This window comes from Pleurodeles waltl, chromosome 9 (assembly GCF_031143425.1).
Source record: "Pleurodeles waltl isolate 20211129_DDA chromosome 9, aPleWal1.hap1.20221129, whole genome shotgun sequence".
Classification (NCBI taxonomy): Eukaryota; Metazoa; Chordata; class Amphibia; order Caudata; family Salamandridae; genus Pleurodeles; species Pleurodeles waltl.
In genome coordinates this window covers 333,435,938-333,459,200 of record NC_090448.1, presented here as the reverse complement: position 1 = coordinate 333,459,200, position 23,263 = coordinate 333,435,938, and the positions used below count along the sequence as shown (strand labels likewise).

At 48.8% G+C, this 23,263-nt stretch overlaps 1 protein-coding gene across 2 annotated transcripts in view; it reads right to left on the bottom strand.

Annotated features, from left to right (window-relative positions):
• The window catches only part of RNF123 (ring finger protein 123), a 1,441,353-nt gene that overhangs the window by 865,118 nt on the left and 552,972 nt on the right, over positions 1-23,263 (bottom strand). For both annotated transcript variants that reach the window (XM_069206868.1, XM_069206867.1), the window contains exon 19: positions 21,862-21,933. In XM_069206868.1, the coding sequence (XP_069062969.1) occupies positions 21,862-21,933 (72 nt within the window). The remainder of the gene's footprint in view (positions 1-21,861; positions 21,934-23,263) is intronic.

The window sequence follows — 23,263 nt, the reverse complement described above, 5'->3', positions numbered from 1 at the left end:
AAATAATCAAATGTCCTCTTGCTTGCTGTGGGATAAGATGTTTTAGTGTGCAGGGGGAAGAGCTGAAAGAGTGTTACCCCCTTCAGTTAGGGTGGGGGCATAACCATGCCCATACTGGTTGGTAGCCACCACCCCACTATTTTTTTATTTTATTCCCTGGCATCTAATAGGCTTTCTGCTCCCCACCCCTTCCACCCTGGGGAGTGGATCGCGGGTGATTGCCCCAACTTTGTCCCCATTTATTTGAGATCGGAGTATGGCCTTACCCCACCCTATTTTTTTGGTCTCTTGGGGGCAGATGGGCCTTACAAACATGTGCCAATCTGCCCCCAAGGAAGGCAGAAATGGCCAACAGTAATGTGCCCCCATGGGGAGCGACCCTTGCCCAAGGGGCTGAACCCCCAAACAAAACACCCTCCTCCACCCACCCCCCCCCCCCCCCCCCCCCCCAAATCCTTGGTGCTTAAGTGGTTTCTGCCACTCTGGAAGCAGATGGGCCTAATGAACAAGTTACTTACCTTCGGTAACAAGGTATCTGGTAGAGACTCTATCTAGCTGCAGATTCCTTACCTTAGAATTCCCTGGCGTCAGCTTCGAATCCGGAGTTTTTTCTGAGCAGGGCGGCGTCGTTCGGATCCGCGTGCGTCGTCGGAGCCGTCTATGACGTCACGGTTGTCTATATAGACGCCGACTCGGCGTGCGTACGTCAGTTCTTTTCCACAACTTCCCACGCCAGAAGCGCAGAGTCATGGAAGAACCAACCAATATGCATTTTACCTCTTTGACTGTTTGGAGTAAAAACACTTTCATGCCTATAAGAAAGGCAAAAGTTGCCAAAACCAAAAATATACATATGTACACAAATACATGTATACATATATATACATATCCACATGAGAAAAAATTTCCCCAGAGCGGGGAGGCTTGGGCGGGTGTAAGGAATCTGCAGCTAGACAGAGTCTCTACCAGATACCTCGTTACCGAAGGTAAGTAACTTGTTCATCTGATAGAGACTTCTAGCTTCAGCTTCCTTGCCTTAGAATAGATACCCAAGCTATAACCCATGGCGGTGGGTCTGAAGGAGATTTTTATTTTTTTATATTAGGAAGTCCTGCAAGACAGAACGGGCAAAATGCCCTTCTCTTCTCACCTGGCTATCCAGGCAGTAGTGTTTCGCAAACGTGTGCAAAGAAGCCCACGCTGCAGCCTGACAGATGGCCACCACCGGTACGCCACGTGCTAACGCAGTGGAAGCAGCTCTCCCCCTAGTAGAATGAGCTCTCAAGCCCTCGGGAGGCTGTTTCTTCGCCAAAGCGTAGCATATTTTTAATACAGAGAACGCCCCAGCGCGAAATGGATCCTTCTGCACTGCCCGACCCTTCTTCGCACCAACATACCCCACAAAGAGTTGCTCGTCCACCCAGAACTCTTTAGTGCGGTCAAGGTAGAACGATAACACTCTTTTTGGATCCAGTCGATGGAAACGCTCCTCTTCCTTAGAGGGATGCGATGGTGCAAAGAAGGTGGGCAGGGTGATATTTTGACCCAGATGGAAAGGGGTCACCACCTTGGGGAGGAAAGAGGCACGAGTCCTTAACACTACCTTGTCAGGATATATCATGAGATAAGGTGGCTTTGAAGATAAAGCCTGCAGCTCACTCACTCTCCTGGCAGATGTAATTGCCACCAAAAAAGCTTGAAAGGAGCACACATAAGAAAGGTAAGAACCAAATTAAGATCCCACTGGGGCATAATGAAAGGCACAGACGGGAACAGATGCACATGCCCTTTCAAAAACCTCTGTACTATAGGTGATTTAAACAGAGATGGTTGATCAGGCAATTGAAGAAAAGCCGATAAGGCTGCAAGATAGCCCTTGAGAGTCCCCAAGGAGGAACCCTGCTGGGCGAGAGACAAGATAAACAAAAGGATGTTAGACATAGAAGAAGAAAGAGGCTCAATAGACCTCTCTGAACAATATGAAACAAAGCGTTTCCAATGGCAGGCGTAGATCGACTTACTAGAGGGACGCCTGGCTGCCAGAATGACATCACAGACCTCGGGAGGGAGGTCATAAAGCATCAACTGTCACCGCTCAATCTCCACGCATGAAGGCGCAGAGTTGACAGGTTTGGGTGGAGAACCTTCCCCTGCTGCTGCGACAGAAGATCCTCCCGAAGAGGCAGCCTGATTGGAGGACCGATGCTCATTTTGAGAAGCTCTGGATCCAAACTCTCCGTGCCCAATCCGGAGCCACTAGGATTACTTGGGCCCAGTGGTTCTTGATTTTCTTGAGAACTCTGGGCAGAAGTGTTATAGGCAGAAAAGCGTACAGGAGGCCTGAACTCCACTCGTGACGAAAAGCATCGCCTAGCGATAGCCCCCTTGGAAACTCCAACGCGCAAAACTGCTGACATTGCGCGTTCTCTGCGGAGGCGAAAGATCTAACCAAGGATCTCCCCACTGCTGAAAGAGTCCTTGCGCCACCTCCGGATGGAGACACCATTCGTGATCCTCTAAGCATTTTCTGCTGAGTTCGTCTGCTCTGGCGTTCATTGAACCTGCAAGGTGTTGAACCACCAGGGTCATGCCCTGCTGTTCCAGCCATGTCCAGAGACGTAAAGCCTCTTGACAAAGGGTCCACGACCCCACACCGCCCTTCTTGTTGCAGTACCACATTGCGGTAGTGTTGTCTGTGAACACCTGCACCACCTTCCCTTTCACAACAGAAAGAAATGCTTTTAATGCTAGCCGGATCACCCGAAGCTCCAACACGTTGATGTGGAGCCCGGATTCCGCCGGAGACCAGTGACCTCTGATCTCCACCTCCCCCAGAAGGCCACCCCATCCCAGAAGTGACGCATCTGTCACTACCGTTAGATCTGGTTGGGGAAGGGAGAGGGTTCTGCCCTTGACCCACTTGCAGTTCACTAACCACCACTGCAGATCTTCCGCAGCCCTCTCCGAGATCTGAAACACGTTGGTAAGATTTCCCTGATGCTGTGCCCATTGGAACTTCAGGTCCCACTGCAGAGCCCTCATGCGCCATCTGGCATGCTTGACCAACAGGATGCAGGAAGCCATGAGTCCCAGCAGCCTCAGAGTCTGTCTCACCGAGATCCAGGATAGAGGCCGAAACATCAGAATCATAACCTGAATATCCTGAACCCGCTGATCTGGAGGATAAGCCCGATACTGCACTGTGTCCAGAACAGCTCCGATGAAAGAGAGCTTCTGAGAGTGAGTCAGGTGTGACTTCGGCACATTTATAGTGAACCCCAGCGCATTCAAGAGGTCCGCCGTCATCTGGAGGTGGGTGACAAGAGCCTGGGGCGTAGGAGCCTTCAACAGCCAATCGTCCAGGTAGGGGAAGACTGAAATCCCTGACCTGCGCAAATGAGCTGCCACCAACGCCATCACCTTTGTGAACACCCGAGGGCCACTGGTGAGGCCAAAAGGAAGCATGGTAAACTGAAAGTGCTTGGGGCTCACCTTGAACCGCAGGTAACGCCTGTGGCTTGGCAGGATAGAAATATGGAAATATGCATCCTGCAGATCCAACGCTACTATCCAGTCTCCTTGGTCTAGGGTAGACAAAACCTGAGCAAGAGTGAGCATCTTGAATTTCTCATTCTTGAGGAAGAGATTGACGTCCCTTAAATCCAAGATAGGGTGAAGGCCTTTGTTCTTTTTGGGAATCAGAAAGTAGCGGGAATAACAACCACTGCCTACTTCAGACATCGGGACTCTTTCTATGGCTCCCTTGGCCAAGAGAGCTGTAACTTCCTCCCGGAGCAAAGCCATATGGTCCTCCGTCAGCCATTCCTTTGTCGGAGGGATAGAAGGAGGAAAAGACTGGAAGGGAAGGGAGTAGCCCTTCCGTATGATCTGCATGACCCACTTGTCCGTGGTGATGGAAAGCCAGTGAGCGAGATGAAAACGAATCCTCCCTCCAACTGGACGGACATGATCCCGCAGAACCACACTAGGAGGGCTTGGGCGTAGAGGAGGGGGGCTGTGTGGCAGCCGACCTCTGGCCACACCCTCTGGGTCTGATGGTACCACGACCACGTCCTCTTCCGGGATGCTGTGAAGCCTGAGGACGGTGGCTAAACTGCGGCTGGCGTGGTACCACGCCCCTCCCGAAGCCTCAGAAGGGGCGAAAGACAGACTGCTGTCGTGCCGGCGCTGAAAAGCCCAAGGATCTGCCCGTGGCTCGAGAATCCTTCAACCTCTCAAGCGCGGAGTCTGCCTTTTCACCAAAAAGGCGAGAGCCATCAAAGGGCATGTCCATCAAGATAGACTGGACATCCCCTGAAAAACCAGTAGAACGTAGCCAGGCGTGGCGATTTAGGGCCACTGACTATGAAATCGCTCTGCCCAGCGAGTCGGTCGTGTCCAAGCCACACAGGATTGTAAACTTGGCTGCATCTCTCCCATCCTTTACAGCCTGGGTGAGAGTGTCGCGTACGCCCTCCGGGACCTGGGGCAGCACTTGCGCCACTGTATCCCATAAAGTATGGGAATAACAGCCCAATAGGCAAGAGGTGTTTACAGACCTCAATGCCAGGCTGGTGAAAGAAAACATCTTCTTCCCAAGCTGATCCAGCCTCTTGGATTCCCTATCCGGGGAAGCGGAAGGGAAGGCACCACGGGAAGTAGAGGCTTGGACAACCAAGCTCTCAGGAGTGGGGTGTTGTGTCAGGAAACTAGGGTCGCTGGGAGCGGGTCTATGGCGGCGGCCGACCGTCCTATTCACAGGAGCCCCTGTGCTGGGTTTGGACCACGTACCCAGAAGTATGTCTGTAAGAGCCTCATTGAAGGGCAACACCGGCTCCGATGTTGACACCCCCGGCTGAAGCACTTCTGTCAGGATATTCGTCCTGACTGGCACCGTAGGCAAATCTAGGTCCAAGACCTCAGCTGCCCTACGCACCACCATAGCGAAAGAAGCCCCCTCCTCCGTAGCCACATTAGGAGGAGAGAGCATACCAGTATCTGGAGACGTGTCCAGTCCAATGGCCTCCCCTAGATCCTCATACCAGTCCTGCTGCAATCCTGATTCTAAAGGGTCCTCAGACCCCTCCCATTCCTCTCCTGCGTCTGGCTGTTCTAAATAATGCTCAGACAATGATCTGGGCCGAATCGGCTCCGTCGAAGTCGAAGTCGTACGACGTCGCTCCGGATCATCCGGAATAAGGATGGGGCTGCCACACGTCGGACCCGGCGCCGAAGGAGGCCGACTGTGAGAGACCAGTGCCGGTCCAGATCCGGTATCGGATCCTGAGGTCCCCAACGGCGCCGAGGCCTGCGTCGAATCCGAAGGGGCCCCTGCTGACCCCGCGGGGTCCGAAGACCCACCGAGGGTACAGCCCGCTCAAAAACGAGACACATAGCCTCGTAGAATTCTTTTATTTGAGCAGGGGTCGATCCGGTCCCCGGAAAGGGGGGAAGACGCAGAGTCGACCATGGCGACGGCTCCGCAGAACCGAGCTCAGAACGTCAAAGTCCCCTAGACGCTTAAGGGTTCTCTCCCTTAAGGCCTTCGGCGCTATGGCCCGACAGTTGGAGCACGAGGTGGAATCGTGGTCTTTGTCCAGGCACCAAAGACAAACTCGGTGCGGATCCGTCTCCGACATGGTGCGATGACACGCACCTCACGGCTTGAATCCTGTCTTTCTCGAAGACATGACTCCAAACAGCCAAAAAAGCGTCGACAAACCATCGAAGCAGGGTAGCTCTTTCCAAAACTACGCTTAACCGGCGTGGAAGGAAAAGAACTGACGTACGTGTGCCGAGTCGGCGTCTATATAGACAACCGTGACGTCATAGATGACTCCAACGACCCTGACGACGCACGCGGAGCTGGTCGACCCACGCGGATCCGAAAGACGCCGCCCGACGGCTGACGCCAGGGAATTCTAAGGTAAGGAAGCTGCAGCTAGAAGTCTCTATCAGATAGAAATAGAATAGAAAAAATCCCTGGTGTCTAAGACAAATAGGCTGGTCTGCCCCAAGGGGGGCAGAAATGGCCTAAAATAAAACTGCTCCCAAGGGGAGCGACCCATGCCTAAGGGAATCGCTCCCCATCTGTAAAATTATTATTATTTTTTTTTTTAATCCCTGGTGCCTAGTGGTTTCTACCCCTCTTGGGAGCAGATCGGCCTAATTAAAATAGGCCAATCTGTCCCCAAGGGGGGCAGAAATGGCCTTAAATAAATTTGACCCCCCCCACCCCAGGGGAGCAACCCTTGCCTAAGGGGTGACCCCCTTGCGTGAAATTGACCTAAAAAGAAATCCCTGGTGTCTAGTGGTTTCTGCCCAACCTAGGGGGCAGACTGGCCTAATAAAAATAGGCAGTTCTGCTTCCATGGGGGGCCAAAATGGCCTAAAGACAATTTGCCCCCCTCAATCCCCCCCACCAGGGGAGCGACCCTTGCCTAAGGGGTCACTCTCCTTGTCTAAAAGATAAAACCAACAGAAAAAAATCATCCCTGGCGTCTAGAGGTTTCTGTCCCTCCAACCCCCTGGGGCCGGTCAGGTGCAGAGGTCAAGGAGGGGCCCAAATAACATAGGCACCTATGGAGACAGGGGGTGCTCCGGTTCCAGTCTGCTAGTAGGTAAGTACCTGTGTCCTCGGGCATCAGACTAGGGGAGTTTTGGAGAGCATTGGGGGGGGGGGGGGGGGGGGGGGAGGGGGGTCCCAAGTGGGCACACAAAGTACACCTCATCGGCGGCCGGTGCAGTGGGCAAACAAGGCACCGGTTTGTGATAGAAATCAAGGGAGGGTTCCGGGGGTCACTCAGACGTTGCAGACAGGGCCCTGGGGGGCTTCTCAGGTCAGCCACTTACTGGGCAAGGGAGAGGGCCGCCTGCTGTCAGTGCTGCACCGGTGGTTGGTTCTTCATGGGCCTGGGGGTTGCGGGTGCAGTGCTTCTTCCAGGCGTCTGGTTTCTTTTCACCGGGCAGTCGTGGTCAGGGGGGTCGTCGGGATTTCCTCTGCAGGCGTCGTACTGGGGGTGCAGAGAGGTGGGTTCAGGGTGGACACGCCAGAATCGCCTGGGGGTCCTCTCTGCAGCACGGGTTTCTCTGGACACGGGCCAGGGGCGTCAGGTGCAGAGTGATGGGGACTCACGCTTCTGGAGTGAAGTGGGAGTCCCTTTAAAGATTGCTTCTTCTTGGTTGTTTAGAGAGGGCTGCTGTTCACTGGAGTTTCTTGGTCCTTTGTAGGTGCAGGGCAGTCCTCTGAGTCGGCAGAGGTCGCTGGGCCCGCAGGATGCATCGCTGTTGCAAGTTCCTTCAATCAGGAGACAGGCCGGTAGGGCTGGGGCCAAAGCAGTTGTCGTCTTTCTTCTCTGCTAAGCTAAGCAGTCCTTCTTCTTTGGAGGTCGTCAGGAATCTGATTTCCTGGGTTCAGGGGTGACCCCTAAATACTAAATGTAGGGGTGTGTTTAGGGTTGAAGGGCAGTAGCCAATGGCTACTGTCCGAGGGTGGCTACACCCTCCTTGTGCCTCCTCTATTTGGGGAGGGGGCACATCCCTATTCCTATTGGGCTAAATCCTCCAAAGCAAGATGGAGGATTTTCTAAGGGGGGGGTCACATCAGCTCTGGTCACCTTAGAGGTAGACCTAGCTGAGGGGGTGGCTCCTTGTTTTTCTCATTATCTCCCCGGACTTGCTGCCAAACGTGGGGGCTGTGTCCGGGTGGGTGGGAGCCGGGCTGGGGAGGAAGACATCTCCACTAGCTGGAGTGCCCTGGGGTGTTGTAACACCAGGCTTGAGCCTTTGAGGCTCATCACCAGGTGTTACAGTTCCTGCAGGGGGGAGATGTGAAGCACCTTCACCCAGGACAGGCTTTGTTCCTGGTCACTGAGTGCACAAAGGCACTCGCCCCATGTGGCCAGAAACTAGTCAGGAAGTGGCAGGCTGGCAGAGACCGGTCAGCCTAGCACTAGTAGTTGGGATGGCATGCACGGGGCATCTCTAAGATGCCTTCTGTGTGCATTTCTCAATAAATCCCAGTGTGGATTTATTGTGCTAAGAAGATTGATACCAAACTTCCCAGTATTCAGTGTAGCCATTATGGAACTGTGGAGTTTGCGTTTGACAAACTCCTATACCATATACTCTTTATGGCTACCCTGCACTTACAATGTCTAAGAATTGGCTTTGACACTGTAGGGGCATAGTGTTCATGCAGCTATCCCCTCACCTGTGGTATATTGCACCCTGCTTTAGGACTGTGGGCCCTGCTAGAGGGGTGACTTACCTATGCCACAGGCAGTGGGTTGTGGGCATGGCACCCTGTGGGGAGGTCCATGTTAACTTAGTCTTTTTTTCCCCACCAGCACACAGAAGCTGTGAGGAAGTGTGCATGTGCTGAGTGAGGAGTCTCCACGGTGGCATAATACATGCTGCAGCCCTTAGAGACTTTCCCTAGCCACAGGACCCTTGGTACCAGGGGTACCCTTTACAAGAGATCTATCGCTGTGCCAATTGTGGAGACAAAGGTACAGTTTCAGGGACAGAACACTGATGCTGGTGCTTGGTTAGCAGGGTCCCAGCACACTTTCAGAGCTGGCATCAACAAAAGACAAAGTTTTAGGGGGTAACCATGCCAACATTGGCATTTTCCTACAGGAATAGTGAAATGCAGGACGACAGGAGCCCTACCATTGACTCGTATTCCCACACGGACAATGCAGTGTCAAAATTATTGTGGCTAAAGCCACTAGCTTTGTCATTTGATTTTAGGAAGGAAATGCTTTCCCTTGGTTGAGGCATGCTCCAAGGTAAGGTGTGGTACTTGCTGGTGATAGGGATGTTTTGAACTTGTTTAGGTGAACCCCAGTTGTCAGAATAGTTTCAGATATGTGGTTGTGCAGTCTTCTGTCTCCATCACTGTTGATTTTTTCTTGAGCCAGTCATCTAGATATAGAAATCTTGACACCCAATCTTAAGTACGTTTGCCACAAATGGCACTGGGCAAATAATGAAGATTGATGGGGCTGATCTGAGGCCAAATGGATGGACCTTAAAATGATAGTGCTGCCTGGCCACAGGAACATTTGAGAGATTCCCTTAGGTGCAGATGAAAAGTGGCATAAAATTAAGCATCCTGGGGTTCTAGGAATGTAGGCATTCCCCTTCTAAGGGTAGATAAGAGGAAGCGTGAACATCCTGAAGGGCTGTGATAATAGGAACCTAGTTCATTCGTGAAGATCAAGAATCTGTCTCCAGCCTCCTGTTTTCTTTTTGATCAGAAAAAAAACATTGATTGAGCTGGGGTATGGGCACCATCTATATGACTCCACTGAGGTGAAACTCTAAAGTGTGTCAGCAATGCCCTATCTGAAGAGCACAATGGTTTGAAGGCATGATCTTCCATTCCACTGCAATCTGAAATTTTCCCTTCCACTGGATCGACAGAGGGTGCGATCGGCAATGGTGAAAAGTCAGGCTCACTTACAGGAGTCATGTCATATAACTGTGTGGAGTTATAAAATCCGGAGGGTTTGCAAAGCCTTAGCACCCTTATGAGACATGCCATGTCCCTCTATTTTTTGATGGCCTAAAGTGCCTCAAGGAGGTCCCTGTCAAAGAGTATCTGGCATATGCAAAATTTTCTCTTTAACAACTGGAAAAAACAAAGTGTTTTTCAGCCATCTTTTGTTGCTGGAGATCTACTGCTCTTGCTAGCTCCACTAGCTGTGGAGGCCCAGATAAGACACATCCAGGGTACCATCAATAGTGGTAGCCAATGCATTTGCTACATGCCTCAGAATCAGTCTTGCTGTGTCCTGCTTGAATTCTTCAAGCATATGTAGGAGTAGGGTAATGTCATTCCACATCTGCTAGTCATAGAGGTCCTAGATAGCAAGGGAAACTTTGACAGATCCAGCCATGAAGCCAACTCTTTTGCCCAAGGCATCAATATGTCTGCCATCCATATCTGGAGTTGTGGAGGTGTGTATGACTGAGGTGGGAGAACTTCACAGGGAGCCATAGAAGTGACAGTGTCAGGGCATGGATGGCCGTGAGTCAGGCCGCAGAAGTGTCTGACGCACCGTATTTCTTCACAAATATGGTTATCTTCATAAGCTTTAGTCTTGCTAATTAAGTGAACCTTAATAATATACAAGAAACACAGTTGTTCTGCTGAGGTCATGGTAAGATCAAACTTTTGTATGGTGTTCTCCAATAATGCAGGAAACTTGGATGTGTCTTCCAGTGCGCCGTCAGCTGGAGCACATTCCTCATGACTGTTGAGTGTTGTGCAAACATGTCCCCGATCTTCTGTGGTTTGACCTTCATCATCCTCAACAGTTTCCAGTTATTATGTAGTTATCCATCCTACATGCTATGAGCCTCATCTTTGCTTTAGTTCTCAGTAATAACACATATCTTCTGGACTTACAGGGACTAATGCACTTGAGGCTGAAGCTGAAAGCTGTAGTGTAGCTTGCTGTAGTAGAAGTGGAGATAGTTGAGGATAGCATGGCAAAAGCTGAGGTGAAAAAAGAAGAAGTAGAGTGTAAGGGCCAATAAGACTGACTGACAACAAGATTAGGTTGGCACTGGTGGGTTTGCTATCTTTGTACACAAAGTTCCCATCATCTGTTGGAAAGACCACCTAAAGAAATCTCCTGGGACCTGCACAATTTGAGGTTCTCTGGGGTATCTGTATGACAACAGTATCACACATAAGGGGGTTCACAGAATTCATAAGTCCCTGGGTCATCGTAATACGTTTCCACCGCTGGATAAATGTTATCACAACACTCATGGCAGTGGTGGCTGAGACTCAATACTGATCCCTCAATTGTCATGTACTGTAAACAATCCGGGACTAGTTCTTGTCTGTAAGGACACCTTCTAAGTCTTCTTCATTGTCTGTATCCAAATATATGGGTGGGAAATTGCTCGAAATCTTTAATGAATGAAGGACACTGTGTAGCTCAGAGGTGCCTCAGTAAGTGCAGAACTGTTACGTCGCCAAAGAAGCTCCTTGGCATCAACAGCAGAGTGGACAGGTCTGGTACAACTAATGAAGAAGGAACCATTGACGACAACAGGAGAGCAACATCTGATGACAAAATGCCAGTTGATACCATAGTGACCACCAATGATGAGGTTGACAATGAGATGACCTGTGACGACAAGGAAGGCAGTTGACCACAAGATGCCCAAAGGTTCACAGCTGACAACATTTTGCTCTTAGATAAGTCTAGGTGTTTTTCGTGACACTTTTGAAGGAGAAGGGTCAACGTGGTCTATTGCCTCGTCAATAGAGGTGGACTGCTTCTTTCAGAACAGGTACAAATTTTACAAGTGCTTCTTGGATGAACTTCAGAGACATCTCCAAGTAGTTCCTCTTCTGTCTCTTCTTAGCAGAAGTTCCCAGAGGGCACCTTTCACTGACTCATGCCCAGAGAATGGGGTACGTCCAGTATTTAGGATATCTACCTCGTATGAATAAGGCTAGGTGCCTGTCTCCACCATGAAAACGTTTCGAAAAAAGGTCTTACAGAATTCTCATTTGGATGCTTTATGTGACTGATAAAGGTAGTGAAGTACAAATTGAGACGGCTGTGAAAAGAAATTTCTTCTCCTTTTTAAGAGAGCTTAGCATTGTTAGTGAAACCTTCCCTGGCACAGAATTAAACATTCCCAAAAACACACATTCACCATCAATGTAATAGGTGAAAATGGTCCTAAGAGTTCATTCAGGGGAGGAGAAAATCCTGATTTTTCTGAGGTGTGTGTAGCAGATAGCGCAGCCAGATTTGTTCCTCACTTGATGTGTGGTAGAAAAGTACAACTTACTTACCTTCAGTAACAATATATCTGGTAGAGACATATTCAAGTTGCAGATCCTTACCTTTGAACAGCGTCAGTCTGGATATGGAGATTTATTTCTTCGAGCAGTACCCCTAAGCACAGTTAGGTGGCGTTGGTCGACTCCACGGGGGTCATTGGCATCGTGGTCACCGTGCTGACGTCGCGGTCGTATATAGGCGCCATCCTGGCACGCTGACGTCAGTTTCTTTCCACGACTTTCCACGCCAGTAGCGCGGAGCCATGAAGAACACAGTACGCCAAAACTGGTACCCTTAGAGGGAAGTACTTGTCCCCAGTAATCAGTTCGCAGTGCGGGGAGGATGGGTGAGTCGGTAAGGAATCTTTAACTAGTATATGTCTCTACCAGATATATCGTTACCAAAGGAAAGTAACTTGTACATCTGATGGAGACGTCTAGTTGCAGATTCCTTACCTTAGAATAGATACCCAAGAAATACCATCCCCGTGGTGGGCTGCGAACTAAGATCACACCAAAAAGTCCTGCAGGACTGAACAGTCAAAACAGCCGTCCCTACAGACCTGACTGTCCAGGCAGTAGTACTTGGTGAACATATGCAAGGACGCCCAAGTTGCGGCCTGACTGATATCCACGACTGGAACTCTGTGTGCTAATGCTGTAGTAGCAGCAGTTGCTCTGGTTGAATGAGCGTGCAAACTCTAAGGGGGTTGCTTTTTCACCAAACATTAGCACATCTTGATACAGAGGACTACCCATCGTGAGATGGTCCTCTTCTGCACTGACTTTCCTTTCTTCACACCCACATAACCCAGAAAGAGTTGATTGTCCACCTGGAAATCTTTGGTACAATCTAGGTGGACAGCCAATGCTCTTTTTGGATCCAGAGGGTGAAGTTTCTCCTTCTCGTCATAGGGATGTGGGGACGCATCAAAAGTAGGCAAGGTGATAGATTGGCCTAAGTGAAAAGGTGTCACCACTTTCAGAAGAAAGGAAGCCCTGGTACGAAGCACCACTTTGTCAGGATGCACTGCCAAGAATGGTGGCTTCAAGAGAGAGCCTGAAGCTCACTCACTCTGTGAGCAGAGGTGATGGCAATCAAGAAGGCAGTCTTAAGGGTCAAGAGATGTACAGGACAGTTGTGGAGTGGCTCAAAAGGAGCACACATGAAGTATGTGAAGACCAAGTTCAAATCCCACTGGGGCATGATGAACAGGAAGGGAGGAAACATGAGTGAGGCCTTTAAGAAACCTCCTAACAATGGGAGATTTGAAGAGAAGGTTGGTCTGGTATCCTTAAAAAGGCAGAGACGGCATACAAATAACCTGAGGGTGCCCAGCGCAGAGCACTGCTGGGCAAGAGGGAGAATGAAGAGGAGAACCTCTGAGAGAGGATCAACAGATTTGTTGATACACCATGCCATAAATTTCTTCCAACTACAGGCATATACCGTTGTGGTGGAGGGACACCTGGCTGCCAAGATGACATTACTGACTTCTGATGGAAGGTCAAAATCCGTCAACTGTTGCCGCTCAAACTCCACGCAAGGAGGCAGAGACTGGACAGGTTCAGGTGGATAACCGTACCCTGCTGCTGAAACAGAAGATCCTCCCGAAGGGGCAGTCTGATCGGAGGATCGATGGCCATGCTCAAGAGTTCGGAATACCAGATTCTTCGTGCCCAGTCCACAGCCACCAAGATTACTTGAACCGGGCCTGCCTCATCTTCAGAACTCTGGGCAGAAGAGGTATTGGTGGGAAGGCGTACAGGAGGCCTGAGTTCCGCTCATGACTAAAAGCAACACCGAGCGAGTGCTGACTTGGAAACTCCAACGCACAAAACAGCTGACATTGTGTGTTCTCTGCGGAGGCGAACAGATTTAACCAAGGCTCTCCTCACTGCTGTTCGACTACGCATCGACGGCTAAGTTCATCTGCTCTGACTTTCAGAGAGCCCGCCAGATGTTGAACCACCAGGGAAATGCTGCAGCGTTCCAGGCATGTCAAGAAGCGAAGAGCCTCTTGACAAAGGGTCCAGGACCCCACTCCGCCATGCTTGTTACAATACCACATGGCTGTGGTGTTGTCGGTGAACACCTGCACTACTTTACCTTTGAGAGAGGGAAGAAGTGCTTTCAATGAAAGTCGGATCGCCCATAGCCCCAAAAGTTTGATGTGGAGCCAGGACTCCGCCAGAGACCAGAGGCCTCTGACCTCCGCCTCTCCCATGTGGCCGCCCCATCCCAGGAGTGATGCATCTGTCACTACAGTGAGATCTGGTTGGGGAAGGGAGAGGGATCTGCCATTGACCCAATCTGGATTCGACAACCACCACTGCAGGTCTTTCGCAGTTCCCTCCGAGACCTGAACCATATCGGAAAGATTCTCCTGATGCTGTGCTCACTGGAACTTCAGGTCCCACTGCAGAGCCCGCGAACGCCTTCTGGCATGTTGTACCAGCGGCATGCAGGAGACCATGAGGCCATGAGGCCCAGCAGCCTCAGAGTCATTCTCACTGAAATCCAGGATAGAGGCTGAAACATCGGTATCATAGCCCGAATATCCTGGACTTGCTTTTCGGGAAGATAAGCCCAAAACTGCACTGTGTCCAGAACTGCTCTGATGAAAAGTAGTGTCTGAGAAGGAGTCAGGTGTGACTTTGGCACGTTGATAGTGAACCCTAGCGAATGCAGGAGGTTCGCCGTACTCTGGAGGTGGGAGCCAACTTTCTGGGGCGTGTCTGCCTTCAACAGCCAGTCGTGGAGGTAGGGAAAGACTGGGACCCCTAACCTGCGCAGATAAGCTGCAACCACTACCATGACTTTCGTGAACACGCGAGGGGAGGGGCACGTAAGGCCAAAGGAGAGCACAGTGAATTGAAAGTGCTTGTGACCTACCACGAATCGTAGGTAATGTCTGTGGGCCAGCAGGACGGGAATATGGAAATAGGCGTCCTGCAAGTCAATCAATCAATCAGAGTATTTGTAAAGCGCACTACTCACCTGTGAGGGTCTCAAGATGCTGAAGGGGGAGGCGGGTATGGGGAGGGGGGGTGCTACTGCTTGAACAGCCATGTCTTGAGATGTCTCCTGAAGGTAAGTCCAACGCAACCATCACGTCTCCAGGGTCCAGGGCAGAAATAACCTGAGCCAGGCTTAACATCTTAAACTTCTCCTTCTTGAGGAAGAGATTGAGGGACCCTTGTACTTTTTGGGTACCAGGAAGTAGCGGGACTACCAACCACGACCTACTTCTGGCACAGGGACCCTCTCTATGGCTCCCTTGGCCAAGAGACCATTGACTTCCCCGCGGAGAAGTGCCAAATGATCCTCTGACAGGTGATCGAATGATGGTGGCACGGCTGGAGGAGACGTCTTGAAGGGAAAGGAGTAGCCCCTTCGGACGATCTATAAAACCCACCTGTCCATGGTAATGGATTGCCAGTGGGGCAGATAATGGCGAATTCTGCTTTCAACTGGTCCCGGATGTCCCAACGGACTAGGAAGGTTTTGAGGCAGAGAGGTGGTGGGACTGGGCTGCCCGCTGACGCCCTGATCCACGAGCTCGGTGGATTCCGCGTCCGCACAGGGGCTGTACAGCACGGCAGGTCGGTGGCTGGGTGGAAATGGAAACAGTTGGGTGACCCTTCCGTAGCCACAAAAGGAGCGAGAGGCAGTCTGAGGGGCGAGAAGTGGCTGCGAGGCCAAGGGACCGAGCCAAAGCCCGGGAATCCTTAAAGCGCTCAAGCACTGAGTCCGCCTTGTCACCGAAGAGACAAGTGCCATCAAAGGGCATGTTCATCAGAGATTGCTGGACATCCCCAAAAAGCCAGACGTCCTCAACCAGGCGTGGTGTCTCAGTGCCACTGTTGATGCAACTGATCTGCCTAGTGAGTCGGTCGTATCCAGTCCACAATGGATCATGAACTTGGCTGCGTCTCTCCGGTCTGTCATGGCTTGGGAGAGAATGTTCCGGGCCTCTTCCGCAACTAGAGACAGCACTTGCGTGACCGTTCCCACTGAGTATGGGAATAGCAGCCCAAAAGGCATACAGTGTTCACAGACCGCAGCACTAGACTGGCAGAAGAAAACATATTCTTCCCTAAATTGTCCAGTCTTTTTGATTCCCTGTCCGGAGAAGCAGTAAGGAATGCGCCAGAGGAAGACAAGGCTGTCAGGCATAGGTGTTGGGTAAGGAAATTTGGTGTCATTCGGCGCAGGCTGATGGCAATCTTCCTATTCACAGAAGCCCCTGTGCTGGGTTTGGACATGGTCTCCAGTAGGACGTCCGTAAGTGCTTCATTGAAGGGAAGAAGGGGTTTCGAGCTGGAGGCCCCAGGCTGAGGCTTAGGCCTAACCTCCACAGAAAGAAGGTCGAGGTTCAAAATCTCCGCTGCCCTTCTCACCACCACAGAATAAGACACTCCCTCCGTAGCCAAAGTACAGGGACAGAACATGCAAGTGTCAGGGGAGGTGCCCAACCCAATGGCATCACCCAAATCCTGTACCCCAGTCCAGTTTAGGCTCACGTTGGTCTTCTAAAGGGTCCAGCGACCCCGCTACACTATCCCTGTATCCATACCCATAGTAATAGGGTTCAGGATCAACACTGGGCACAGCAGGGCCCATGGAAAACAGAATTGGCGTTGAGTGACGTCGTTCCGACTCTGGGTCGTCGGGAATGAGTATAGGGTCGACATCGATTGTGGGCCCAATCGGTACCGGAGGCGTCGACGTATGACCCAACCTGGGGAATGTCACGTTGACTAGACCGGCGTCGGAATGGATCCGGAAGTGGATCCTGAGGTGCCCTCCGGAGTCGGGACCAAAGTCACCAACTTTGAACCCGAGGAGGCCCTCACCGACTCCCCTGGGCTCGAAGGTGGGTTGGGCTGCCCAAACATGAGGCGCATGGCCTCATAGAACTCCTTAAGTTGGAAATTTCGGAGAGGCACGGAGTGGACCCAGACTGAGGCTCCGAGGACGAAGGCCTAGAGTGTTGACGATCTTCCCGCGTCACGTCGTGTGAGCAATGCGGCGAAGTCGAAGAATTTTTCACCTTCTTCGACTTCTTCTTCTTACCCAAATGTCCAGATGACTCGGATGAAGAAGAATGGTGGTAACTCTGCGATCAGTCTCTTGACTTTCCTCTCTTGAACGGGTCCAGGAACAACGTGGAGTTGAGTGTCGGGCTGCCGTGAGCATCAGTGACCGCTCCCTCAAAGCTTTTGGGTTCATGGCCAACACTCGGAGCATGACTTCGGGTCGTGGTCGCGCTTCAGATACCAGAGACACACGAGGTGCAGATCAGTCACCAACATCATGCGGTGACAGGAGTCACAGGGCTTGAATACAGTTTTACTGGACATCCCTTGATGCACCAAAACTCGTCAAAAACGAATTCGACAAAATGTCGCAGTAGTCAAAAAATTACTGGGATAGCTCTTCTCTGGATCTGCGCATAGGCTGGCATGGAAAGAAGGAAAAGAACTGACATCAGATTGGTATGGATGGGACTTCTGGGTATTAATGGTTAAATCAAGGTGGTGAAGAAAAAAATTGCATGCTGAAGAGGTCATGTTACCAGCACAGAAGACCATTCTTTCACCAGATAGTCGACCAAGTAGGTTAATACATACACTCTTTATCATCACAAGAGTGAACACTTGTGCAGCAGCAGTCAGTTCACAAGGGAGAACCGCAAACTGCTAGTGGCGAGATCCCAGAGTGAATATCACACAGTTCGTGGAAAGGGGTAGACTGGGATAATGAAAGTGTGCATGATGGGGATCTAGGGGCACTAGCCTATCTAACCCCACTGAGGGTTAGTAAACCTGAATCAGGCACATCATCTTGAACTTGTCCTGTCAAATAATGTTCAAGAGGAGAGGGTTCAAGGATTGGTGCAAAATATCTGCTATTCATGTGGTGAAGGAAGTTGACAGAGTAAATTTCTATGCCCAGTTAGTCCTTGGGCACCATCACTTTTTGAACAGGGCAAGAACTTCCACCTTCCAAACCGAGTCATGTGCAGGTAAGTATGTCCTGGTGGAGGGAAGGCAGTCCAGATAGGAAGACAGAAAGGGTAGGGTGTAACCCTTGAGGATTAGGTGAATGACCACTGACCTTTCATAACTGACTGCAAATTAGAGGAGAAATAGGAGACTCTTTGTCCCGAATGAAGCTGGTGGCGTAGTGGGGTGACATCTAAGAGGTTTCAAGGCAGCAAAGTTAAGGGAAAATGGCAGGAACTGGAGCTCCAGCTGTTGCTGGTGGCGGCATACTTTAGATCCACATTTATCCTGAGATACTGCGGCATCTGGAACAAGTGTCAAGGATGCCCTACTAGGACAGCTGAGTTCTGGAGTCGGTCTGAAGAGTTTAGTAGTGCTGGTGAAATTGCTTCCCCAGGGAGGCAAAGCTTAGCGATATTGAAATTAATCAGCTGTTCTTGAAGCTCTTCATGTAGCGTGGGCTTTTCTCCAAATGGCACCTCCCAGCCAATCAGCATGTAAATGAAGGTCACTTGGACATTTCCAGAAAAGCCAAATGCAAGCATCCAGCTGCGTGGAGCAGCATGATAGGTGTGCTCATGGACTGAGCTGCGGTGTCCGCAGAACAGAGGCCACAGTTTGTCCCAGGCAGCCAGTACGGGGTCTAATACTGCTCTGTTGAAAGGTGTCCGAGGCACTGAAACTGTAGGAGAATGTTGCAGGATTTTTGTTAAAATGTTAGACTTGACCTCAACGGTGGACAAAATCAACTCAAGAACCTCTGCTGCTTTTCATATCACCATACTAAACTAAATAACTTCTTTAGAAAGATGGCCATTTATGTAAGGGATTCCCCTTCTGGAACTATATCCAAGCTATTTGTGTTTTGAAGAGCAGTGTTGCAAGAAGTAAAGAGGCTATGCTCCTCTGAATCCTCCTCCTCTGTATGTCCATACTTTCTACTGTGCATCACTAGAGCATTGAGTGAGACCTGGAGACTTCCTCCATGCGGACAAATCTCTGGGTCCTATGAAGGATTTTTGCCAACAATGTGTTAAAACAAGGTGTTAACAATATCGGCTCAGAGGACAGTGACTTAGTTATAGGTGCCAATGTCAGCATCATAGGTGGTGCCAAACAGACAGGAATTGGTGCATTAGAAGGCATAAGCTACATGAGAAGCGGTACAAAGGTTAGAACCTGTGGAGGTACAAATTTGGGAGGTGTCTGAGTTCCAGAAACAAGCAAATGCACAGGATTGGGATTGCCCTTGGGGAGAGGCTTGGGTGATGAATCTGCAGGAAGACGCGTCCATCAGAAAATAAGCTGCCATATTCCTCAGTACCACTCTGAACACCATCCTGTCAGCAGTGGGGAAGAGGCTTTGGCAAACACTGTGCAGCAGCCATCAAAGGTTTATAGTTTCATTCAGTGTGCCCCTGTTGCAAGATGAACCTGGAGCTATCCACCATTTCAGGGATTCTCCAAACATCTCCTCAGACAACCCAGTACCACACTATGGCAGCTATGACCATCTTTGTGGGATAAATTGCACTTTCCACAGTACCTGAGAGTCAGCATGGTCTAGGGACTCAACACCTCAGACAAGTAAGGTTCTGGGCTAGGCATTAGTATTGAAGAGGCCCAATAATTTGCAACTATCATAACTGTGGGCTGGTCACTCCCACCTGAACCAAACTATTGCCAACCTCATCTTGCCCACAATCTTGACATGTTGTGAATCACAATAACATTTAAATGCATGTATATTGGACTCACTAACACCACAGACATACTCCAACTCAGGAAGACAGACAGATCAAACATGATGGTGGCATTGGTTAAGGTGGCATTACCATATTCCACATAAATTACTTTTTCCTCTCACGTTCCCACCCCTTCATACACTTGTCTACTGAATGCCTAAAGATAGCACCAACACTATCACCACCTATGACTTACTACATTCATATTATTACTGACCCTCTGAATTAGAAAGCAAACATTAACTCACAGATCCCTGGACTACTTATCCTCAAGTCAAATACTGCCTCTAATTGACATTTGTTTTTCAGATTATAACACCAGTCAGGGAAAAACAAATGTAAAACCTTCAGATAACTTTTGCAACTTGACAATCATCACTTACTCTCTATAATACTCACACATGTCAAAGGACAACTCTGGACTCCCTCATCGTTAACTGGACAAGATCAAACGTTTTACTCCCTTCAATGACAGGTCTGACAAATTTTCCTTTCCTTTTCAACCACGTACCCTGGTCTCATTGTATTTACCTTGTATTCTTAAACCTAAAATCTGGAAACATCTTTAAAGAAGCCTACCTTCTACTATATTTGAGGTCACTAGGCTACTGAAACCATCTCAACTGAACTATGCAGAAGAAGTCAACAATCTGTTTCTGTAACACCAACATAGCCCTTGATTGTTGCAGACCTAGCCCCACTTTGAGTGGAACAATGTCTGAAAGCTAGTCAACCCTGGTTCAGTGAGTATCTCAATGATGGAAGAGATTTGCCAAACTGGAAAATACATTGCACATCTCCGAATCTCCAATTTGGCACCCTAACCTAAAGGCGGGAAGAACCTATAAACCAGGGTCCCCAACCTTTTGTGCAATAGGAGCTACTTGTGTGCAATGAAAAACTCTGCTTATGTTATCAGTGCTGAAAGAGTGACCACATCAGGTAAGGTTACAGTAGTGGACAACATAAGTAAAATGATTAGCACTGATCACCTCGGTGCATCAAACACGGTTTCCATCAGAAACTTAAAAAAGCCTTAGTCAATTTGTAATGAGTCTACACGGGTAATACAAAATAGCCACAGCTGTCACGCCACTGGCACTAAAGTAATGATAATAATACTTTGTCTTCCCACATGATTTATCACTTAGAAATAAGCTTAAAATATATTATGTAAATTAAGCCATTTTTCTCCACAAATCCGCTTATGAGTTCTGAAAATGCATACATTTTGGTATAAAATATACAATTTTGGCATACATTTCTTCAACCAAGTAAACTTTTCTTATTTAGTAGGTTCAGATATACATAGGAAAGCTACTTCCACGTAGCTGGACAGCTACCAGTAGCTAATGAGCTACCAGTTAGAGAAGCCTCCTATAAACACTCTATCACTGCTGATAAAACCAAGTTTGACCACGATCAATTCAACATGTTTTCAAACAAGCTCAAAATACTAATTCAGTGCATTTACTGCAAAATGTCACCCCCCAATTCAATGTCTGATCCTTCAGTTGACAAATATTAAAAATTCTTTTTTTTCCTTTGCTAATAAAATCTTCTTGCTCTGAAGATGTTCTGAGGTGAGAATTGTTTCTTTATTATTTGCAAAGAGTCAATGGACATGTGGACCTATCTTTTTGAGAACACTGTTGAAGTTATGAATATTGTTGAGCTGCTGAGCAATAAAGTGACGAAAATAAATACATAACCCTCCCCTTTTTGTACTTAATAGAATTGAAAATGTCCTTCCCAACAGTTAGGACATTTCACATTCTGCATTCTACAACTTCTCTACTCAAGTGGAAAAGAATGACATCACCTTTAGCTTATCTCACGTGCATAGGTGTTCTATTGAAACAACAATGAAATTAAAATTGGTCTGTTTCACCTACAAAGCCCTCCATTTATTACAGCGACATACATAGTCATCCTCCACAGTACTGTGGTGGACAAGAAACCTGAAAAGTAAAAACACATTTTTCTGGCCCAAACTGCCGTAAATTGTATTGTTTATGCATCCTAGACCACTCATTTTTACTGCTCACGATTATAATTCAATATATCTGTTACTGTATTCTAAAGCACCATCCTAACGTCAGAGGTGTTCATGTACTGTACCAAACTAAACAAATAAAATAAAGAACATTAACACAAATTGAAATATTTTGTCAGTCTTTAATATTAGAACTGCCTATCGCAAAGAGACACAAAATAAAGAAAGGCAGAGGGACAGAAGACACAAGTGGAAAAACAAGAGAAAGAAAGACAAAAACGGAAACTTACACCTCGATTGCTGGCGTTCTCCTGCAGAAACTTCCTAAACTTGTTCAAGAAGATATACCTGGAGGCCTCGCCCTAGAAAACAATAACACACAAAAATCCTGTGTATTTTACTGAGAAAATCACATCATTAACATATGTCAAACTTGTAAGATGTGAGTGACGCTAGAGGAAAGCTTTTGGGACAACATGGCTTTATACATGACAGCAAAGCAATTTCATGGCAAGGCACGAATGCCAATATTAAGCAGACTGCTTTATTGCTTCCACACCAAGCAGCACATTGAATCAAAATTAGACCCATCAACTTTCTTGAACATGCATACATAATCAGAACCCGCAGACACCTTCCTTCTTTGTTGCGGCTGATGCACCGATTAATCCTATGCCTTAGACTGAGTGTTGATGTATGGTCTAGAATGGTCTTGGTTCATTATTCATATTCAATTGTACTGGGACAGTAGGATTTATTTAAGAGGGATTTGGAGTACTATGGCTGTTTTTGGACAGACGTTTTTATTATAAGCACTGTGTTGAGAAAGGGAGCTTTATAATTTGAAAAAAATACATTTGTCTTTTAGATTCTCAGCACTTGCAGAGGACATTTTCAGGTGCTTAAGGTTTTAAACTTCGTAGGAAGTTCAGCTCAATGAGAAAATAGTACGTCTGAGTATGAAATGGGCAAATGGAAAGTAGCACAAGCTTAGGCATAGGGCACTTACCTAGGCTGGCTCCAGCAGTTTCAGCCTCACCTCTTTCTGTGCTGGTCGCAAATGTGTAGACACAGCGCACCGCATGTATGGGTAATGTAGGCTAGTGGTTTGTGAATGAAGTGCAGGCAGTCTGTTGACCTTGTTTGCGCAATTTTGCATTTATTGATCTTCCCCTACACTTGTGGCAGTCGTACGGCAGCAATATTTGAAGACTCAGCTAGTATCCATTGAGGTATGTTGGTTATGACAGTGGACATATTTTCAGAAGCCTTTTGGAGGAAATGGGCAGATTTCTAGTCATGGTGACCGTTGGCAGTACCTGCGTGCAACCATGTCCCACAAAGCATGGGAGCAGCAGCCTAAGAGGCATGCAGTGTTCATGGCCTACAATGCAAGGCTGGTGGAAGAAAATATCTTCTTCCGTAAAGAATCCATCCTCTTTGATTCCATATCCAGGGATGTGGTTGGGAATGCTCAAGGATTTACATGGGACATAGAGGCCTGGACAACCAAGCTCTCTGGGGTAGGGTTTTGAGTGAGGAAATTTATGTCCCTGGAGCAGGACAGTGGCGGCAGAAAGTCCTCCTATTCACAGGAGCTCTTGTGCTGAGTTTAGACCATGTCCCCTGTAGGACATAGGTGAGGGCTTTGTTGAACTGGAGTAACAATTCTGAGGGGAGACTCCCGGTTGC